Source organism: Phyllobates terribilis, unplaced genomic scaffold, assembly GCF_046119375.1.
Source record: "Phyllobates terribilis strain yellow unplaced genomic scaffold, ASM4611937v1 Scaffold_12__6_contigs__length_324123572, whole genome shotgun sequence".
NCBI classification, from domain to species: Eukaryota; Metazoa; Chordata; class Amphibia; order Anura; family Dendrobatidae; genus Phyllobates; species Phyllobates terribilis.
In genome coordinates, this window is record NW_027362772.1 from 54,523,963 (window position 1) to 54,540,729 (window position 16,767).

At 49.9% G+C, this 16,767-nt stretch overlaps 1 protein-coding gene across 1 annotated transcript in view; it reads left to right on the forward strand.

Annotated features, from left to right (window-relative positions):
- The first annotated feature begins 14,086 nt into the window (after positions 1–14,086).
- LOC141172040 (basal cell adhesion molecule-like) overlaps positions 14,087–16,767 on the forward strand; it is a 42,286-nt gene continuing 39,605 nt past the window's right edge. Inside the window, exon 1 of the mRNA XM_073655824.1 lies at positions 14,087–14,244. Within this exon, the coding sequence (XP_073511925.1) occupies positions 14,184–14,244 (61 nt within the window). The 5' untranslated portion in view covers positions 14,087–14,183. The remainder of the gene's footprint in view (positions 14,245–16,767) is intronic.

The window sequence follows — 16,767 nt, forward strand, 5'->3', positions numbered from 1 at the left end:
CACGGGAGGAGTATAGCCTCAGGGCAGTAAATAGGGATGTTGGTGGTGATGGTGCGTGGGAGCAGCAGTAACCACACGGAGTCGGTCATGCAATTCAGGGTCTTTACTGTTGGCAGTATTAAGGGACCCGTCCGAAGTATAGGTTAACAATGGAGGCCTGGTCAGTCTGAGAGCAACTGGGAAATCCCGCTGGTCAGAGGGAGTTTGTAGGCCTACCGTGTTGACTTCACTCTTTCTTGGCTATCCCGCTGTAGTGTGGTGGTAGCCCACGTCTCTGAGTGTATCGTGTTGTTCTCGCCCGTATGGCTGGCGACTCGGGCCTTCCGTACTTCTCACCCCTCCGGGGCAGTGGTGGTCCCTCTCGTGTGGCTGAGCCTCCGGGCTTCCTTGGGCCAGAGGACTTGAAGTCCCCTGCATGGTGGTTTTCTGCTGCTGGGATTATAACCCTCACAGCCTCGGACTCCAGTGTCCGGCTTTGTAAATCTCCAGTCAGGATGAGCTCTGCTAGCTCCCCTCCTGACCTCGTGTTTCTCCTCTGCCTACAGGGACTCCTCAGCCTGCTGCTGACCTGTCCCTATCTGCAACTTCACTGGAACCTTGTCTGGAACTTGTCTCTCTAACCCCGCCCCAGATCCAGTTTATAAAGGGCAGGTTTTTCCCCTCCCTGGACTGAGGCAGGAGGTGCTGCATGCTAATTGTCCCCAACGAGGGAACCTCCCACCTGCTCTCAGACATGACATTGCTGCTACTGTGGCGACCAGACCTGGGGTGCCACATTCCCCACTAGTGAAATTTAGTACTCCGGGACTAAACACACTTTGCAAAAACACAACAGGTAACAACAATACAGTAACATATATACAAGAAGTTTAGTCTTTTTAGGTCACGGAGCTCCCGTAACCAGGTGTCCTTGTCACCCAAGATGCACTTTGAGGGACCTGTCCCAAACCCTCCACGTAGGCCCTGGGGTGGCTACAGGGCTTTGATGATCCGGAGCTGGACCACGTCTTCAGCCACCTCCACGGGTTTTGTGTTCTGTGGTCATCTTCAAAAGAGGGCACCTTACCAGATGCAACTATGTACAAGGTACAGTTCCGGCTATTCATTGTCCATAACCTGTTAGTCCATGAACCCTGCCGGGTAACTAGAAAAACATAATTAGTACGCAGGCAACAAACATAAAACATAATATACAAGTATTTATATTACATTTTAAAGTCGCCAGCGAGCGGGCATTTGACCCCTAGTGCTCCTGGTGGACCTACGTAACCCACTGTCTGGTGGTACTCTATTCGTGTCCCCTGTTTCCACCCCCTGTGTACTGGGTGTGCTCGTGTCTGCACTGGATGTTTGCAGATGTTACGGGTAGGTTGGGCAGCTTTCTGCGTACTCTTTGGCTCACCACGGGCATGGCAGGTTCACTATCAGCAGAGGGTTGATTCTCCTGAGCTGCTGGTATGTACTATTCTGCCTCTGGGGCCACTTGCTCTTCCAACACTACTTGCTCTCCTGCAGGCCTTTGAGGGGCTGGCTGGAGGAAGGTAAGGACGGGTACCACTATAGCGTTGTTGATTTGTGTCCAGGACCGGGGAAATTCCCCGAGCACTGTGCTGACCATTTCTTCCCTTTCCTCTGCGGGTTGAGGGCTATCTTGGTCTTCATCAGCACTTTGCAGCTGCTCGGGACACTTCTTCAGGTGGTCTCTAGAGACAGTGGCTGTGGTCTCTCCTCCATCCTTACTGATAACACATACCTTTGGGTTTTCATGGCTCGAGGGCAGTACGGTGTACGGGTCTTTCTCCCACTGGTCATCCAACTTGTGGAGCCGTCTCTTCCTCTTCAAGACCTGCTCTCCAGGTGCCAGGGGAGCAGCAGGAGCATGCTGGTTGTAATTCCTATCTTACCTCTCTCTTGCTTGAGACAAACTCCGCTCCACACTCTCCTGTACTTTCCGGTACTGCTGCTGTCGTTCTGCGTCCCAGTCTGCTTCTGGTGAGGTGTCCTCGGGTGTCAGGACTCCCATCTCCAGGTCAATTGGCAGCTTACCAGGTCTTGCTCTCATTAGGTAAGCCGGGGTGCAGTTGGTAGAACCCACTGGGATATGGTTATACAAGTCCACCAGATCTGGCAGTTTCTCAGACCACAGGCTGCGTTCCTCCAGGGGCAACGTCTTGAGCAGGTCCAGTACTACCTGGTTCATTTTCTCACACATCCCGTTGGTTTGGGGGTGGTAAGGCGTTTTCCTTATCTTCTTGCAGCCATACAGGTTGCAGAATTTCTGGAAGACTTCAGCCTCGAACGCGGGACCTTGATCAGTCAACACTTGCTCTGGATACCCGTGTGGGCGGCAGAAATGCTGCTGAAAGGCTCTGGCGGCCGTCTGAGCTGTTAAGTCTTTGACAGGGACCACCACTAGGAACCGGGAGTAGTGATCTACGATTGTAAGGGCGTAGACGTATCCCGATCTGCTTGGAGCCAGCTTTACGTGGTCCAGGGCCACCAGCTCAAGGGGCCGCTTCATGATGATGGGCTGCAGGGGAGTCTTCTGGCTGGCGCGGTCCTTCCTCCTTAGGTTGCACGGGCCACAGTCTCTGCACCATCTCTCTATAGCCCCTCTCATGTCTACCCAGAAGAACCGCTCACGCAACAGGAATTCCAGCTTCTTCCATGCAAAGTGCCCTGCTCCGTCATGGTATGCTTCTAGGACCATAGCCGCATTCCCGCCTTGGGACCACTACCTGCCAGGTCAGCTCGTGTGTTCGAGAGTTGACGGTCCTGCGGCACAGCCTCCCCTCGTAGAGAAACCGCTTGCTCCTCTCCTTCCACAGCTGTTTGGTCTCTTCTGGAGCATCCGGATCAAGGTGGGCATCAGCCTGGGTCAGCATCTCTTTTACCAGGCGGACTGCGGGGTCACTATCTTGTGTCTCTGCCCAGCCGTGGTGGGGTAAAGGATTGAACGTAGCGGGAGCAGAGCACCTCTCCTTTATGCAGTGGGAACACTGGGTGACCCCATGACGGTGGAATGCAGGGAGTTCAATTTCTTCCTGTTCTTCTGGATCCTCTCCCCCGTCCTGCAAGTGAGGCATTCTGGACAATGCATCTGCGTTGGCATTTGCGCGCCCTGTCCGGTATTTGATGGTAAATTCATAATTGGACAGCCGGGCCATCCATCTCTGCTGTAGGGCACCAAGTCTTGCAGTGTCCAGGTGTGTCAACGGGTTGTTGTCCGTGTACACAGTGAACTTAGAAGAAGCCAGGTAATGCTTGAAGCGTTCGGTGACTGCCCACACCACTGCCAGGAACTCTAGCTTGAAGGAGCTATAATTCTCAGGGTTTCTCTCTGTGGGTCTCAGCTTTCTGCTAGCATAAGCAATTACCCGTTCTCTGCCCTGCTGGATCTGGGACAGTGCGGCTCCTAGCCCCACGTTACTGGCGTCGGTGTGGAGGATAAAAGGCTGGCCGTAATCAGGGTAGGCCAGGATCTCATCCCCCGTGAGGGCCATCTTCAGCTGGCGGAAAGACTCCTCCTCCAGCTTGTCCCACTTAAAGGGCGGCTTTTGACTTTTAGTCTTTGACTGACCTAACAGGAGGTCCTGCATTGGAGCTGCCATTTTGGTGAACCCGGAGATGAACCTTCGGTAGTAGCCTACCAACCCGAGGAACTGCCGCACTTCCTTTATGCTGGAGGGTCTTAGCCAGTCCTTAATCACCGTGATCTTGTCAGGGTCTGGGGCTACTCCATCAGCACTCACCACGTGTCCCAGGTACTGTACTTTTGGCTTCAGTAGATGACACTTGGAGGGTTTTACCATTAGGCCGAAGCCTGCCAGGGCATCAAACACCTCTGACAGGTGTTTTAGATGGTCCTCATAGGTCTTGGAATACACGATGACATCGTCCAGGTAGAGTAGGACCGTCTCGAAATTTCTGTGCCCCAGACAGCACTCCATCAGCCTATGGAAGGTCCCTGGTGCGTTGCAGAGTCCGAACGGCATACAGTTGAATTCACTGAGACCCATCGGGGTGGTGAAGGCGGTCTTCTCCTTGTCTGACTCTGCTACAGGAACCTGCCAGTACCTGCTAGTGAGATCCAAAGTAGAGAAGAAGTTAGCAGATTTTAATGCAGCCAAAGACTCCTCTATCTTAGGTAACGGGTACGCATCTTTTTGTGTTATTCTGTTGACCTTTCTATAATCTACACACATCCTCATCGTGCCATCTTTCTTTTTTACAAGAACTAGAGGAGCTGCCCAGGGGCTACAGCTATCCCTGATCACCCCAGCCTCCTTCATCTCTCGTAACATACCCTTGGCATTCTGATAGTGTGCAGGGGGTACAGGCCGGTATCTCTCTTTTATGGGTGGATGGTCTCCTGTGGGGATTTGGTGTTCTACCCCCTTTACTTGCCCAAAGTCTAGCGGGTGTTTGCTAAAGACACTTTCGTACTCCTGAACCACCCGGTAGACTCCCTGTTTTTGGTGTGAGGGAGTGGAGTCGGTGCCCACATGCAGTTTCTGACACCAGTCCTCCATTTGTTTCTTGGAGCCGTTACCCTCCTCTGGTTGAGATAGAGGCAAGGGTTCCACGGCCTTTACAGAGTTCTGGTTAACGGTGAACAACTTGGCTAGAGTGGCATACCGGGGCAAGTATACTTCTCTTTCCCCAATGTTTAGGATGCGGACGGGTACCCTCCCATGGCATACATCGACCACCCCCCATGCTGTCAAAATGGTGGGCCTGCTGTCCGAGTAAACGGGTTCTACCATAGCTTGGTAGTCTCTACCTCTTAACCCGATTGCAGTCCGGCACCAGATCATCATTTCACTTTTTGGGGGCATGGCGATAGGGAATGGGTCACTCATCCTAACGCTACCAATCTCACCACCAGACAGTTCTACCTGTTGCCGCTTCATCAGGGCTCTGATCTCTTTTTGTAAGACACGCCGCTGGCTGGAGCTGGCATTCACAGCAACCTGCTGTAATATAACAATTATCTCTGAAAGACAATTTTCAATTACGTTAGTACCCAAGGTTATTTTAGGGTGACTTTCACGACGGTCAATGTCCACAATAATCAGTCCTTGCGCCGGCAGTTCAACTTTACCAATTTTGATGGTCACCTCCTTGAACCCCACCTGCGGCATAGGCTGACCATTGCTGGCGATGATGCTCAAGTCATTATCTGGGTAGCGGGTAATATCCGTGTCACTCCAGTACTGCTTGAAAAGTACATAGGGGATGGTGGTTACCTGTGACCCGGTGTCCAACAGTGCACTCATGGGAATGCCATCCAGTACCACAGGCAAGACCGGTCGTCCCCCCACATACTTGTCACGCCAGTTTGACGGGCCTGATGATCTTATGCCTGGGGGTTGGCCCTCTGCCCCAGGTTGGGCTCGTTTAAATTACAGTACCTCGCAATATGTCCTGGCTGGCTGCAGCGGCGGCAGATGGGTTGTCCATCCTGGTCGTAGCGGTCTGTTGGCTTCCCTCTGGACGGTGGGATCCTCTTCTGTCGGCGCCACGGGACGTCCTCCGGACTGGTAGCCAGCTGGATCTTTCCTGGAGAGGATACCTGCAATGACTGCACAGTCCTGGTTAGTGCGGCAACGCTTTTGGTCAGTTCTTGGACCTGATGGCGCAGGTCTGTAGACGGGGTACTATTCATAGTCTGCGCATTGGCTCCTGCAGGTTCTGTAGACTGGGGCACCGCCTCCTGGTAATAAGTGATAGCAGGGCGCCTGGAGGCCGCAACGCCACCGGGTGCGGGTTCTCGGAGTACCAGGATGGCTCTGTCCTTAAACTGTGCAAAGTCTAACTCAGGGTTCTGCAGGGCCATCAGGCGTAACTGGGTTCGGTGGGCGCTGGACAGCAGACCCTCAATGAATTGTTCAGTCAGCAGTTTATCTGCATTCCTCACACTGTCATGTTCTGCCTGCTTAATGGCTCTCAGGGCCTCTTGCAAATTCAAAGCATAGTCTCTTATACTGTCTTGGGCCCGCTGCTTGCACCCATAAAATCTCATTTTGATCTCTGCTGACATGCGGGTATCAAAAGTGTCCTTTAGACGGGCTAAAATCTCCTTCACGGTCCCCTTGTCCCTGACTGACCAGGACTTTACTTCTCTTTGGGCCGCGCCGGTTAACTGGCCTATCAGTATGGTCACTTTTTGTTCTTCCGTCAGGGGGTATACTTTGAATAGGCTATACAGTCTCTCTTTAAAGTCGCTCAGGGTATGCGACTCCCCTGAGTACTGGGGCAACCAGGCCGCTCCGGGGATATAAGGCATCGTAAACGGCATTACTGCGGCAGCGACCACGCTGGCGATGACAGTTCCCTCCGCTTCCGACATCTTCTTCCCCCCTAGTCAACCGTAGCCTACCTTCCGTTGCTTTTCTTCTGTAGGCCACGGCTCTGCAGGCGACCGTCGGGGTTGAGAACCTTGCGTCGCTTCCTGGTGACGTCAGCGTCCGCTCGGCTCCTTTCAGGACCTTGCGTAGTGTCCGTGCGTAAGACGGGGCTCCAGTTCTCGCGCGTTTTCGTCGTCCACGCCCCTCTTCTTCCCGCATGGCGTCCCAAAGATGGCGCTCGATGGCGGGAAAATGGCTGCGGATGGCGGGAAACGGCTGCGGACGGCGGGAAACTCCACCAAGGTAAGTATTACACTCTTTCTTCAGGCACGCAGTACCCGTTGGTGGCGGGCACGAAATCCTGCCGACTACGCCAAAAGGTTGACGCGCCCCCTGGGCCATGTGTGTGTGGGGATACCCGGAACCGGACCTTTCGTGGATGCTGGGGGTCGTAGTCATTGCGCGGCGGGGACCTGGTCCCGTGGCTCAGGGTGGTCAACCCAAATGGCGGTCTATTTATAGGGTTTTATGATTAAATGTCCGACTACGCCACCCGTGGAATTGTGGTCAGAGTGAACTGCCGCTGCAGGGCAGACCGCTGAGGCAGGTGTTGTGGGTGCAGCAGAGGGCAGTATAACTCCCCATGGGAGGAGTATAGCCTCAGGGCAGTAAATAGGGATGTTGGTGGTGATGGTGCGCGGGAGCAGCAGTAACCACACGGAGTCGGTCATGCAATTCAGGGTCTTTACTGTTGGCAGTATTAAGGGACCCGTCCGAAGTACAGGTTAACAATGGAGGCCTGGTCAGTCTGAGAGCAACTGGGAAATCGCGCTGGTCAGAGGGAGTTTGTAGGCCTACCGTGCTGACTTCACTCTTTCTTGGCTATCCCGCTGTAGTGTGGTGGTAGCCCACGTCTCTGAGTGTATCGTGTTGTTCTCGCCCGTATGGCTGGCGACTCGGGCCTTCCGTACTTCTCACCCCTCTGGGGCAGTGGTGGTCCCTCTCGTGTGGCTGAGCCTCCGGGCTTCCTTGGGCCAGAGGACTTGAAGTCCCCTGCGTGGTGGTTTTCTGCTGCTGGGATTATAACCCTCACAGGACTCCAGTGTCCGGCTTTGTAAGTCTCCAGTCAGGATGAGCTCTGCTAGCTCCCCTCCTGACCTCGTGTTCCTCCTCTGCCTACAGGGACTCCTCAGCCTGCTGCTGACCTGTCCCTATCTGCAACTTCATTGGAACCTTGTCTGGAACTTGTCCCTCTAACCCCGCCCCAGATCCAGTTTATAAAGGGCAGGTTTCTCCACTCCCTGGACTGAGGCAGGAGGTGCTGTATGCTAATTGTCCCAACCAGGGAACCTCCCACCTGCTCTCAGACATGACATTGCTGCCACTGTGGCGACCAGACCTGGGGTGCCACATATACACCGAGGGGGCGAGGGGCTGGATGTTATACACCGGGGGGCGGATGTTATACACTGGGGGGCGAGGGGCCAGATGTTATACACCGAGGGATGGCAGATGTTATACATCGGGGGGTGGCGAGGGGCCGGATGTTATACACCGGGGGGGGCAAGGGGCTGGATGTTATACACCGGGGGTGAGGGGGCCGGATGTTATACACTGGGGGGGAGGGCTGGATGTTATACACTGGGGGGCGAGGGGCCAGATGTTATACACCGGGGGGTGGCGGATGTTATACACCGGGGGGTGGTGAGGGGCCGGATGTTATACACCGGGGGGGCGAGGGGCTGGATGTTATACACCGGGGGTGAGGGGGCATACCCCTGTACACATTTTCAAGGCGCGCTGTTTTTATTCGCTCTGACACATTGCAATGATCTCTCATTTCATAATTGACCATATTATTCACTCATGCACGCTTTCACTTTCATTTCTGGCAAATTCCCCCGCCGCACCCCGCTGACTGTCAGTTCTTCTTGCCGACTCATTGTGACGTGATCATAATTATTTTTCATAAATTATTTTTATTGAGATTTTACAATACTATTAATATTAGGAGGGATGTGAGGTAAGAGGGGAGGTTAACGGAAGAGGGTGAGGGGGGTAAACGGGGAAAAAATAGGTGAAAATAAATGGGGAATAAACCAAACTAACAATACAAATAGGTCACTAAGAAGTACGGTAATACTTGCATAATAAGAAAGTAAACAATGCTATAATTATTACATGAATATTGTTAAAGTACAGTGGGTACGGAAAGTATTCAAACCCCTTTAAATTTTTCACTATTTGTTTCATTGCAGCCATTTGGTAAGTTCTAAAAAGTTAATTTTTTTCTCATTAAAGTACACTCTGCACCCCATCTTGACTGAAAAAAAAACAGAAATGTAGAATTTTTTGCAAATTTATTAAAAAAGAAAAACTGAAATATCACATGGTCATAAGTATTCAGACCCTTTGCTCAGTCACTCATATTTAAGTCACATGCTGTCCATTTCCTTGTGATCCTCCTTGAGATGGTTCTACTCCTTCATTGGACTCCAGCTGTGTTTAATTACACTGATAGGACTTGATTTGGAAAGGCACACACCTGTCTATATAAGACCTTACAGCTCACAGTGCATGTCAGACCAAATGAGAATCATGAGCTCAAAGGAACTGCCCAAGGAGCTCAGAGACAGAATTGTGGCAAGGCACAGATCTGGCCAAGGTTACAAAAGAATTTCTGCATTACTCAAGGTTCGTAAGAGCACAGTGGCCTCCATAATCCTTAAATGGAAGAAATTTGGGACCACCAGAAGTCTTCCTAGACCTGGCCATCCAGCCAAACTGAGCAATCCTGGGAGAAGAGCCTTGGTGAGAGAGGTAAAGAAGAACCCCAAGATCACTGTGGCTGAGCTCCAGAGCTGCAGTAGGGAGATGGGAGAAAGTTCCACAAAGTCAACTATCACTGCAGCCCTCCACTAGTCGGGCCTTTATGGCAGAGTGGCCCAACAGAAGCCTCTCCTCAGTGCAAGACATATGAATGCCCACATAGAGTTTGCTCAAAAACACATGAAGGACTCCCAGACTTTGAGAAATAAGATTCTCTGGTCTGATGAGACAAATATAGAACTTTTTGGTGATAATTCTAAGGGGTATGTGTGGAGAAAACAAGGCACTGCTCATCACCTGCCCAATACAATCCCAACAGTGAAACATGGTGGTGGCAGCATCATGCTATGGGGGTGTTTTTCAGCTGCAGGGACAGGACGACTGGTTGCAATTGAAGGAAACATGAATGCGGCCAAGTACAGAGATATCCTGGATGAAAACCTCTTCCAGAGTGCTCTGGACCTCAGACTTGGCCGAAGGTTCACCTTCCAACAAGACCATGACCATAAGCACACAGCTAAAATAACAAAGGAGTGGCTTCAGAACAACTCTGTGACCATTCTTGACTGGCCCCGCCAGAGCCCTGAACTAAACCCAACTGAGCATCTCTGGAGAGACCTGAAAATGGCTGTCCACGAACGTTCACCATCCAACCTGACGGAACTGGAGAGGATCTGCAAGGAAGAATGGCAGATGATCCCCAAATCCAGGTGTGAAAAACTTGTTGCATCATTCCCAAGAAGACTCATGGCTGTACTAGCTCAAAAGGGGGCTTCTACTCAATGCTGAGCAAAGGGTCTGAATACTTATGACCACGTGATATTTCAGTTTTTCTTTTTTAATAAATTTGCAAAAATTTCTATATTTCAGTTTTTTTCAGTCAAGATGGGGTGCAAAATGTACTTTAATGAGAAAAAAAATGAACTTTTTAGAATTTACCAAATGGCTGCAATGAAACAAAGAGTAAAAAATTTAAAGGGGTCTGAATACTTTCCGTACCCACTGTATTTCTATAGAAAACAAAAACATACATCGTTTAATCTAAGAACTCTAAAGTTTCCAGCCTTATTGTTTACCAAAACTTGATGGCAATGACTTTGAAGGAAACTCTTTGTTCCAGAGATCCCATCTATTGCTGTATTGTTGGAGAGTATTATTTCTTACCGCGTACACAAGTTCAAATGAGTTATGACTTGTAACTTTATCAAGTATTTCTTCAATAGATGGGATATTGGAAGATTTCCAGTTATATGCTAGTAGGTTCTTTGTTAATAAAAAGAGATTTAGAATAAAAGATCTGGATTTAGGTGGAAAATTAGAATTATTTTTCTATATGTTACGTAAGTCAGACAAACACTGGTGTGAATCCCGACTTTCTTAAACCGATAAAACATTGATGACTCTTCCACTGAAGGTGCCATGAATGCTCGATAGGAGAGGAACCCACTTCTGAGACCCTCTGCCATTGGAACAATGTGAATTTCCTTGCTCCCAATTCACGCTGGCTGCTCTTCGTCTAGACGTCAATGGAGAGGTAACTCCATGCAGCCATTTTAAGTTGCTGAATTGGGGGTCAGTGCTTTTCACAGCCGGGGGTCCCAGTGGTGGGACTTTGACCAGTTACAGGCACTGCGCACTGTTTGAATCTGGCATGCACACTGTTTGAATCGCGCATGTGCACTGTTTGAATCGCGCATGTGCACTGTTTGAATCGCGCATGCGCACTATTTGAATCCCGCATACGCACTGTTTGAATTGCGCATGCAGACCGTTTGAATCGTGCATGCACACCGTTTAAATTGCGCATGTGCACCGTTTGAATTGCGCGTGCAGACCGTTTGAATCGCGCATGCGCTGTGAAAAACTGCGCAGCAAAAAGTCAGTATCAGGATGAAAATTATGGCACGTGACCCGGACAGAAGAGGGGATAAAGGATCATTTGACCTGTGATGTAAAAGGCGAATTTGTGACATTATCAGTTCCAGACCAAACTTTTTGCAGGTGACAGTTGCAGCCGCCACATTTCGCTACCAAGTTTCGTAAACATTTCCTCAATGATTATTGCATTTAGTTGCTATTTTTAAGGGGTCTTTTGCTAGTTTGGGCCCCTCTGGTTTATTTGCCGTCTATGGCGCTTGTGTAGAATAGCGCCATCGCTCCCATGGGGCCGAGGACATAAAAAGGAAGCCATTTCCAAGTATTAATGCATTAATGTAAGTGCAGTTTTCTGGCTGCTGTATCACCTCTCACTACAGGACGGTACATTATTAGCGAGTACACCGTAATCTGTGTGTGCGGCACGGTATGTTGAGCCGACAGACCTGCCGGGTAAAAGCGTCGACTGTAGAGCAGAAAATAAGACGTTTTACCCAAACCGCAGACACAACAAAGGAATAAACACGACCTGGGGAAGACGGAGAATTTCTGCAGATTTGCTGTTTAACAAGTTTGATTATAAGAACTTCAGCTGAGAAGTGAGGGACAGAGAGGGGATCAGCACCGGGTCACCGGACCCTTCACATAGATGTGTCCTATCAGTCATATCCCCACCCATCATGAAGTGATAGCGTCTCCTGATAAGTTCTGTGCTCATATTTCTCACCATCTGCAAGATCCTTGATTCCTTTCACTAGCTAGGAGAATTCCTTTGTTTTTATCAAGATGCCTGCAGCTGCTGTGCTTGTCACAGTATCTCCAGACTAGGTAATCCCATACTATGCGTTCATGCGTTCTTCCCCATATACAGGAATGGTCAGCTCAGCTTGACACGCCTGTGTTCTCTATGACAGTAGCTGCCAGACTCCTCCATCCCCTCCAGACTTTTTCATCCTCCTCTAGACTTCTCCGTTGTCCTCCAGACTCCTCCGACCTTCTCTATCCTCCTCCAGACTCTTCAGTTCTATTCCAGACTTCTTCGTCCTCCTCCAGAGTCTTCCGTCCCCCAGACTCTTTCTTTCCGCCTCCAAGCTCCTCTGTCCTCCTCCAAACTCTTCCTTCCTCCTTCAGACTCTTTCGTCCTCCTTCATCCTCCTCTAGACTCTTCTGTTCTCCCCCAGACTATTCCATCCTCCTCTAAACATTTCCATACTCCTCCATCCTCCTCTACTCTTCCATCCTCAAGGCTTTTCTTTCCTCCTTCAGACCTCTCTGTCCTCCTCCAGACTCTTTCATCCTTCTCCAAACTCCTCTGTCCACCTCCAGACTCTTGCTTAATCCTCTAGACTCTTCAGTCCTCCTCCAGACCTCTCTGTCCTCCTCTAGACTCTCCCATCTTTCTTTAGACTCTTCCATCCTCATCCATACTCTTCCGTCCCCCAGACTCCTCCTTCTGCCTCCAAGCTCCTCTGTCCTCCTCAAAACTCTTCCTTCCTCCTCCAGACTCTTTCGTCATCCTCCAGATTCCCCTGTCCTCCTCTAGACTATTCTGTTCAGACTCTTCCATCCTCCTCTAGACTTTTCCGTCCTGCTCCAGAACCTCCGTACTCTTTCATCCTTCTCCCGTCATCTCTGTCCTCCTCCAGACTTCTCAGTCTTCCTCCAGACTCTTCCGTCCTTCTCCAAACTCCTCTGTCCACCTCCAGACTCTTCCGTAATCCTCTAGACTCTTCAGTCCTTCTCCAGTCCTCTCTGCCCTCCTCTAGACTCTCCCATCTTTCTTTAGACTCTTCCATCCCCATCCAGACTCTTCCGTCCCTCAGACTACTCCTTCCGCCTCCAAGCTCCTCTGTCCTCCTCCAAACTCTTCCTTCCTCCTCCAGACTCTTTCGTCCTCCTCCAGATACCCCTGTCCTCCTCTCGACTATTCTGTTCTCCCCCAGACTATTCCATCCTCCTCTAGACTTTCCGTCCTGCTCTAGACTCCTCCATCCTCCTCCACTCTTCCATCCTTCTCCAGTCTTCTCTGTCCTCCTCCAGATCTATCCGTCCTCCTCCAGACTCTTCCATCCGTCTCCAAACTCCTCTGTCCACCTCCAGACTCTTCCGTAATCCTCTAAACTCTACCGTCCTCCTCCAGACCTCTCTGTCCTCCTATAGACTCTTCCATCTTCCTTTAGACTCTTCCATCTGCCTCCAGACTCTTCCGTCCTCCTCCAGACTCCTCAATTTTCCTCCAGACTCTTCCGTTCTCATCCAGACTCTTTTGTCCTCCTCTAGATTCTTCTGTCCCTCAGACTCCTCCTTCCGCCTCCAGGCTCCTCTGTCCTCCTCCAAACTCTTCCATCCTCCTCCAGACTCTTCGGTCCTCCTCCAGACTATTCCATCTTCCTCCAGACTTCTCTGTCCTCCTCCAGACGCCTCTGGTGGTGATTAATTTCGTAGAGAACAAAACGATCGGCCGTTGAAATACATCAGGCCGGATCCTTCTCTCCGCCATCATCACCTGAGAGGAGAGTGGTGAGGCCATCAGATGTTCACCCTCCGCGAGTTCATCTCTTTATTCCCGTCTGAGACATTTATGTCACATCCACAAGACACGTCCGATAGATCCGAGTCCGACTAGATTCATGTTGGCCCCCTCCATCCACTTGTATTGGTGGGAGCATACGACAGTGGGGGTCACATGGCTCAATTCACAGAAAAATAAAAGAAATAAGGAACTCAAACTAATTAAAAAAAAAATAAAAAAAATAAAATTCTGCCTCTTGGAATAAGGCGATAAAAAGGCCCAAAAACTAAAAAATGTGTGTCCTGAAGGGGTTAAATGAATGTAGATTAAACAAGAACAAATCAGAGAAAAAAAAAAGAAGTGCAATTTTCACAAAATCTTGTACAACCCTTTTTTTTATACCTCATAGCACTGATCGGGAAGACTTGAACGATCGTCCTGTGCTCCTTCCCGGCTCACACGGCGTCCTGGACACATCTGCCTGGTGACAAGTGACGCGCCGCTCAGCCCGCGCTCCCATTGGTCGGGAGGAGCCTGAGAACTTTGTGAATTTTCCCTGCGTGTTCCGGGAAGTGGACAGTGTAATCTCACGGCAGACACCAACAAGCAGCAGCAACATGAGATCCGCGGTGTGTGCGACCTTCCTGGCTCTGCTCTGCGCCATATCCAGCCCTGCAGGTGAGAAGGAGCCGGGCTCCAAAACTTTTAAAAACTCCTTAGAAAACTTTTGTCAGTGGGGATAGTGAGGTATGTTGTTTTCTGATGACGTCATTGTTTACCATTGAGTTATATTGAGAGGTGGTCAAGGTGGTGTTAGAGGGAAACCCTGAACACTTATTAATTGGGGTCTTTCATGCTACATAAGAGTCTTAAAGGGGCGTTCCAATGATAAGGTTACACGTCCGGGTTCTGTTTGCGGCCCCGGTTCTGTATCTGTGTACTCTGAAGTGTCTTGTTGGAGACTCCCAACCCCCAGAAATCCAGGATTGGGGTCCTGACAACCCTCTATATTTTTTGCTGTGTCTTGTCCACCCCTTTGGTTCCCTCAGGAGACTTCTATACTTTTTACCTCCTCGGGCACCAAGCAAAGTTCCCTTTAGGGGAATATTTCCCGAAATGCTGCCCATTGGAAGGGGCAAGTGTAGGGGACGGTCTCTCCTCATACCCGGTGCACCTCTGCCCCTCTTAGGGGCAATCTAATTCTAACATGGGGGTGCCTCTCCCTAATAGTCACACCAGCCAGCCCCTTTGGCTCTGTCGGTATCACTGGTGTCATTCAAGTGAAAAATGGGCTGGCTACGTTGACTGTTCAGTAGAAAGACTCCACCTCCTTGACTCTTCAAGTGTAACCATAGTGACAGTTTTAGAGGGTCATTCCCAAGATCTATAGGACTTACTGATTGTGGGGGTCCAATTGCTGGGATCCCATATCAATCCAAAGAATGGGGCTAAGGAACCCAGAAAATGGGGCTCTGTATAGTTTGATTCCGGGGTTCCAAAGCCCCATTTTTAGGATCGATGGGGGTCCCATCAATCAGTAGGTTGTCCCCACTTTAGTTCTTGGGAAAAACCCTTTAAATAAAGCTCAGGGTGACTGTCCTGGGGAGGAGGGAGTTAAAAAGTGACAACTGCTAAGGTGCTGTCATGTCCCACCTCCTGTAGTTGTCAGCTTTCTCCCCTCTCACAGGGGGTTGGGAGGAAATCCTTAGGGTAAAGTCATGGGACCTGAGATTGTTTGTTTTTAGGGAATCGCAGCACCCCCTAGCTGGTGGGGTTATTAGGGCATTTGTATGGTGTATCTAATATAAAGGGTGACGAGTTCCCTTTAAATATCCCCTGGAGGGTCCCGAGCCCGAATGTGGGAACTGCTTTGTGTGTTTTCTCCGGTGATCATCTGCTGGGGTTGGGTGTGCCGTGTGTGATCTCACGTCTGATGTGTCTTCCTGTTTATGCCGTCTGGCCTCGTCACGTGCCCTCGTTTCCTCTTCTATAATAATAGCTCATCGTCCTGACCTAGGGAGCGTTCACACTAGCAGATAGCGTACATGTAAACTGATCGTTGTTCATTTATGAGCCTGATTAAACAGAATGTCCGTCTCGCTTGTTTGACGAGTGTTCTGCAGCCTGTTTACAACGAACCTTCCAAAAATCGTCCTTAGATATAATTGTAACAGAACTCCAGCTGTGAGAAATAATATATCTGTAGTACGTTGCAGCCTCTGGCTGTAAACAAGAATGGGTACTGTCCATAAGACCTCTCTCCCGAGTTCTCGCATCGTTTACTGCCATGTATCAGATATGAACTTTACACAGAAGGAGGCTGGGTTTGCCGGTTTGGACGCTATCAGGGGTGCAGAACTGGACATGTCTGATCCTCCTAGGTTGAGCCATCAGCAGCCCCACCCCTGAGGTCCAGACTGTGAAAGTGTAACCTTGTTGGTAAGCGAAATGGAGGGACAGAACCACAAGGTCCTTCTAGAGTCCTTCTAGTGATTATGACCCTTGGTCCTGGTACTCTACTGGAGAAGATCCACTTCCATGGACCCTCTTGAGGTCCAGACCCTATGCTATAGCTGGTGCCTAGCCTGTGGGACTGTGTAGCAGGTATGAATCTTACACAGGAGGTGGCTGGAATAGCCAGTTTGGACCCTACCTTGAGTGCAGAACTGAACATGTCTGATCCTCCTGGGTGGCACCATCAGCAGCCCCACCCCTGAAGTCCAGATAGTGAAAGTGTTATCTAGTTGGTAAGCCAAACGGAGGGACAGAACCAGAAGGTGAGTCCTTCTAGTGATCATCAAAGAAAAAAAAAAGCAGTTTTGAAGGAGCGCCAAATAGCTGGGATGAGGCAAATAAGTGGGATTACAATTTTTTTTTTTATTAATCACAACGCGTTTCGGCGGAAAAAATCCGCCTTCACCAGGTGATAAGGGATATTACTGAGGCACAGTATTATATAGCTGAAGACAATTACAAGGGGAGGGGGGAAAAATTAACCCCGAAGGGTCCAAGACAAATACAGAGAAAAGGAGATAAAATTAACCCACGAGGGTCCAGAAGCCAAACAATGTGTGAATTGTAACAAACCACAATGACAAAATTATAAAACCAAAATTAAAAAAAAAACAATAAAAATCTAATTTACCACATGTTCTAAAGTTAAATTCAATCCCTCCGGGACAACAGTGCCCAATTTAAAAA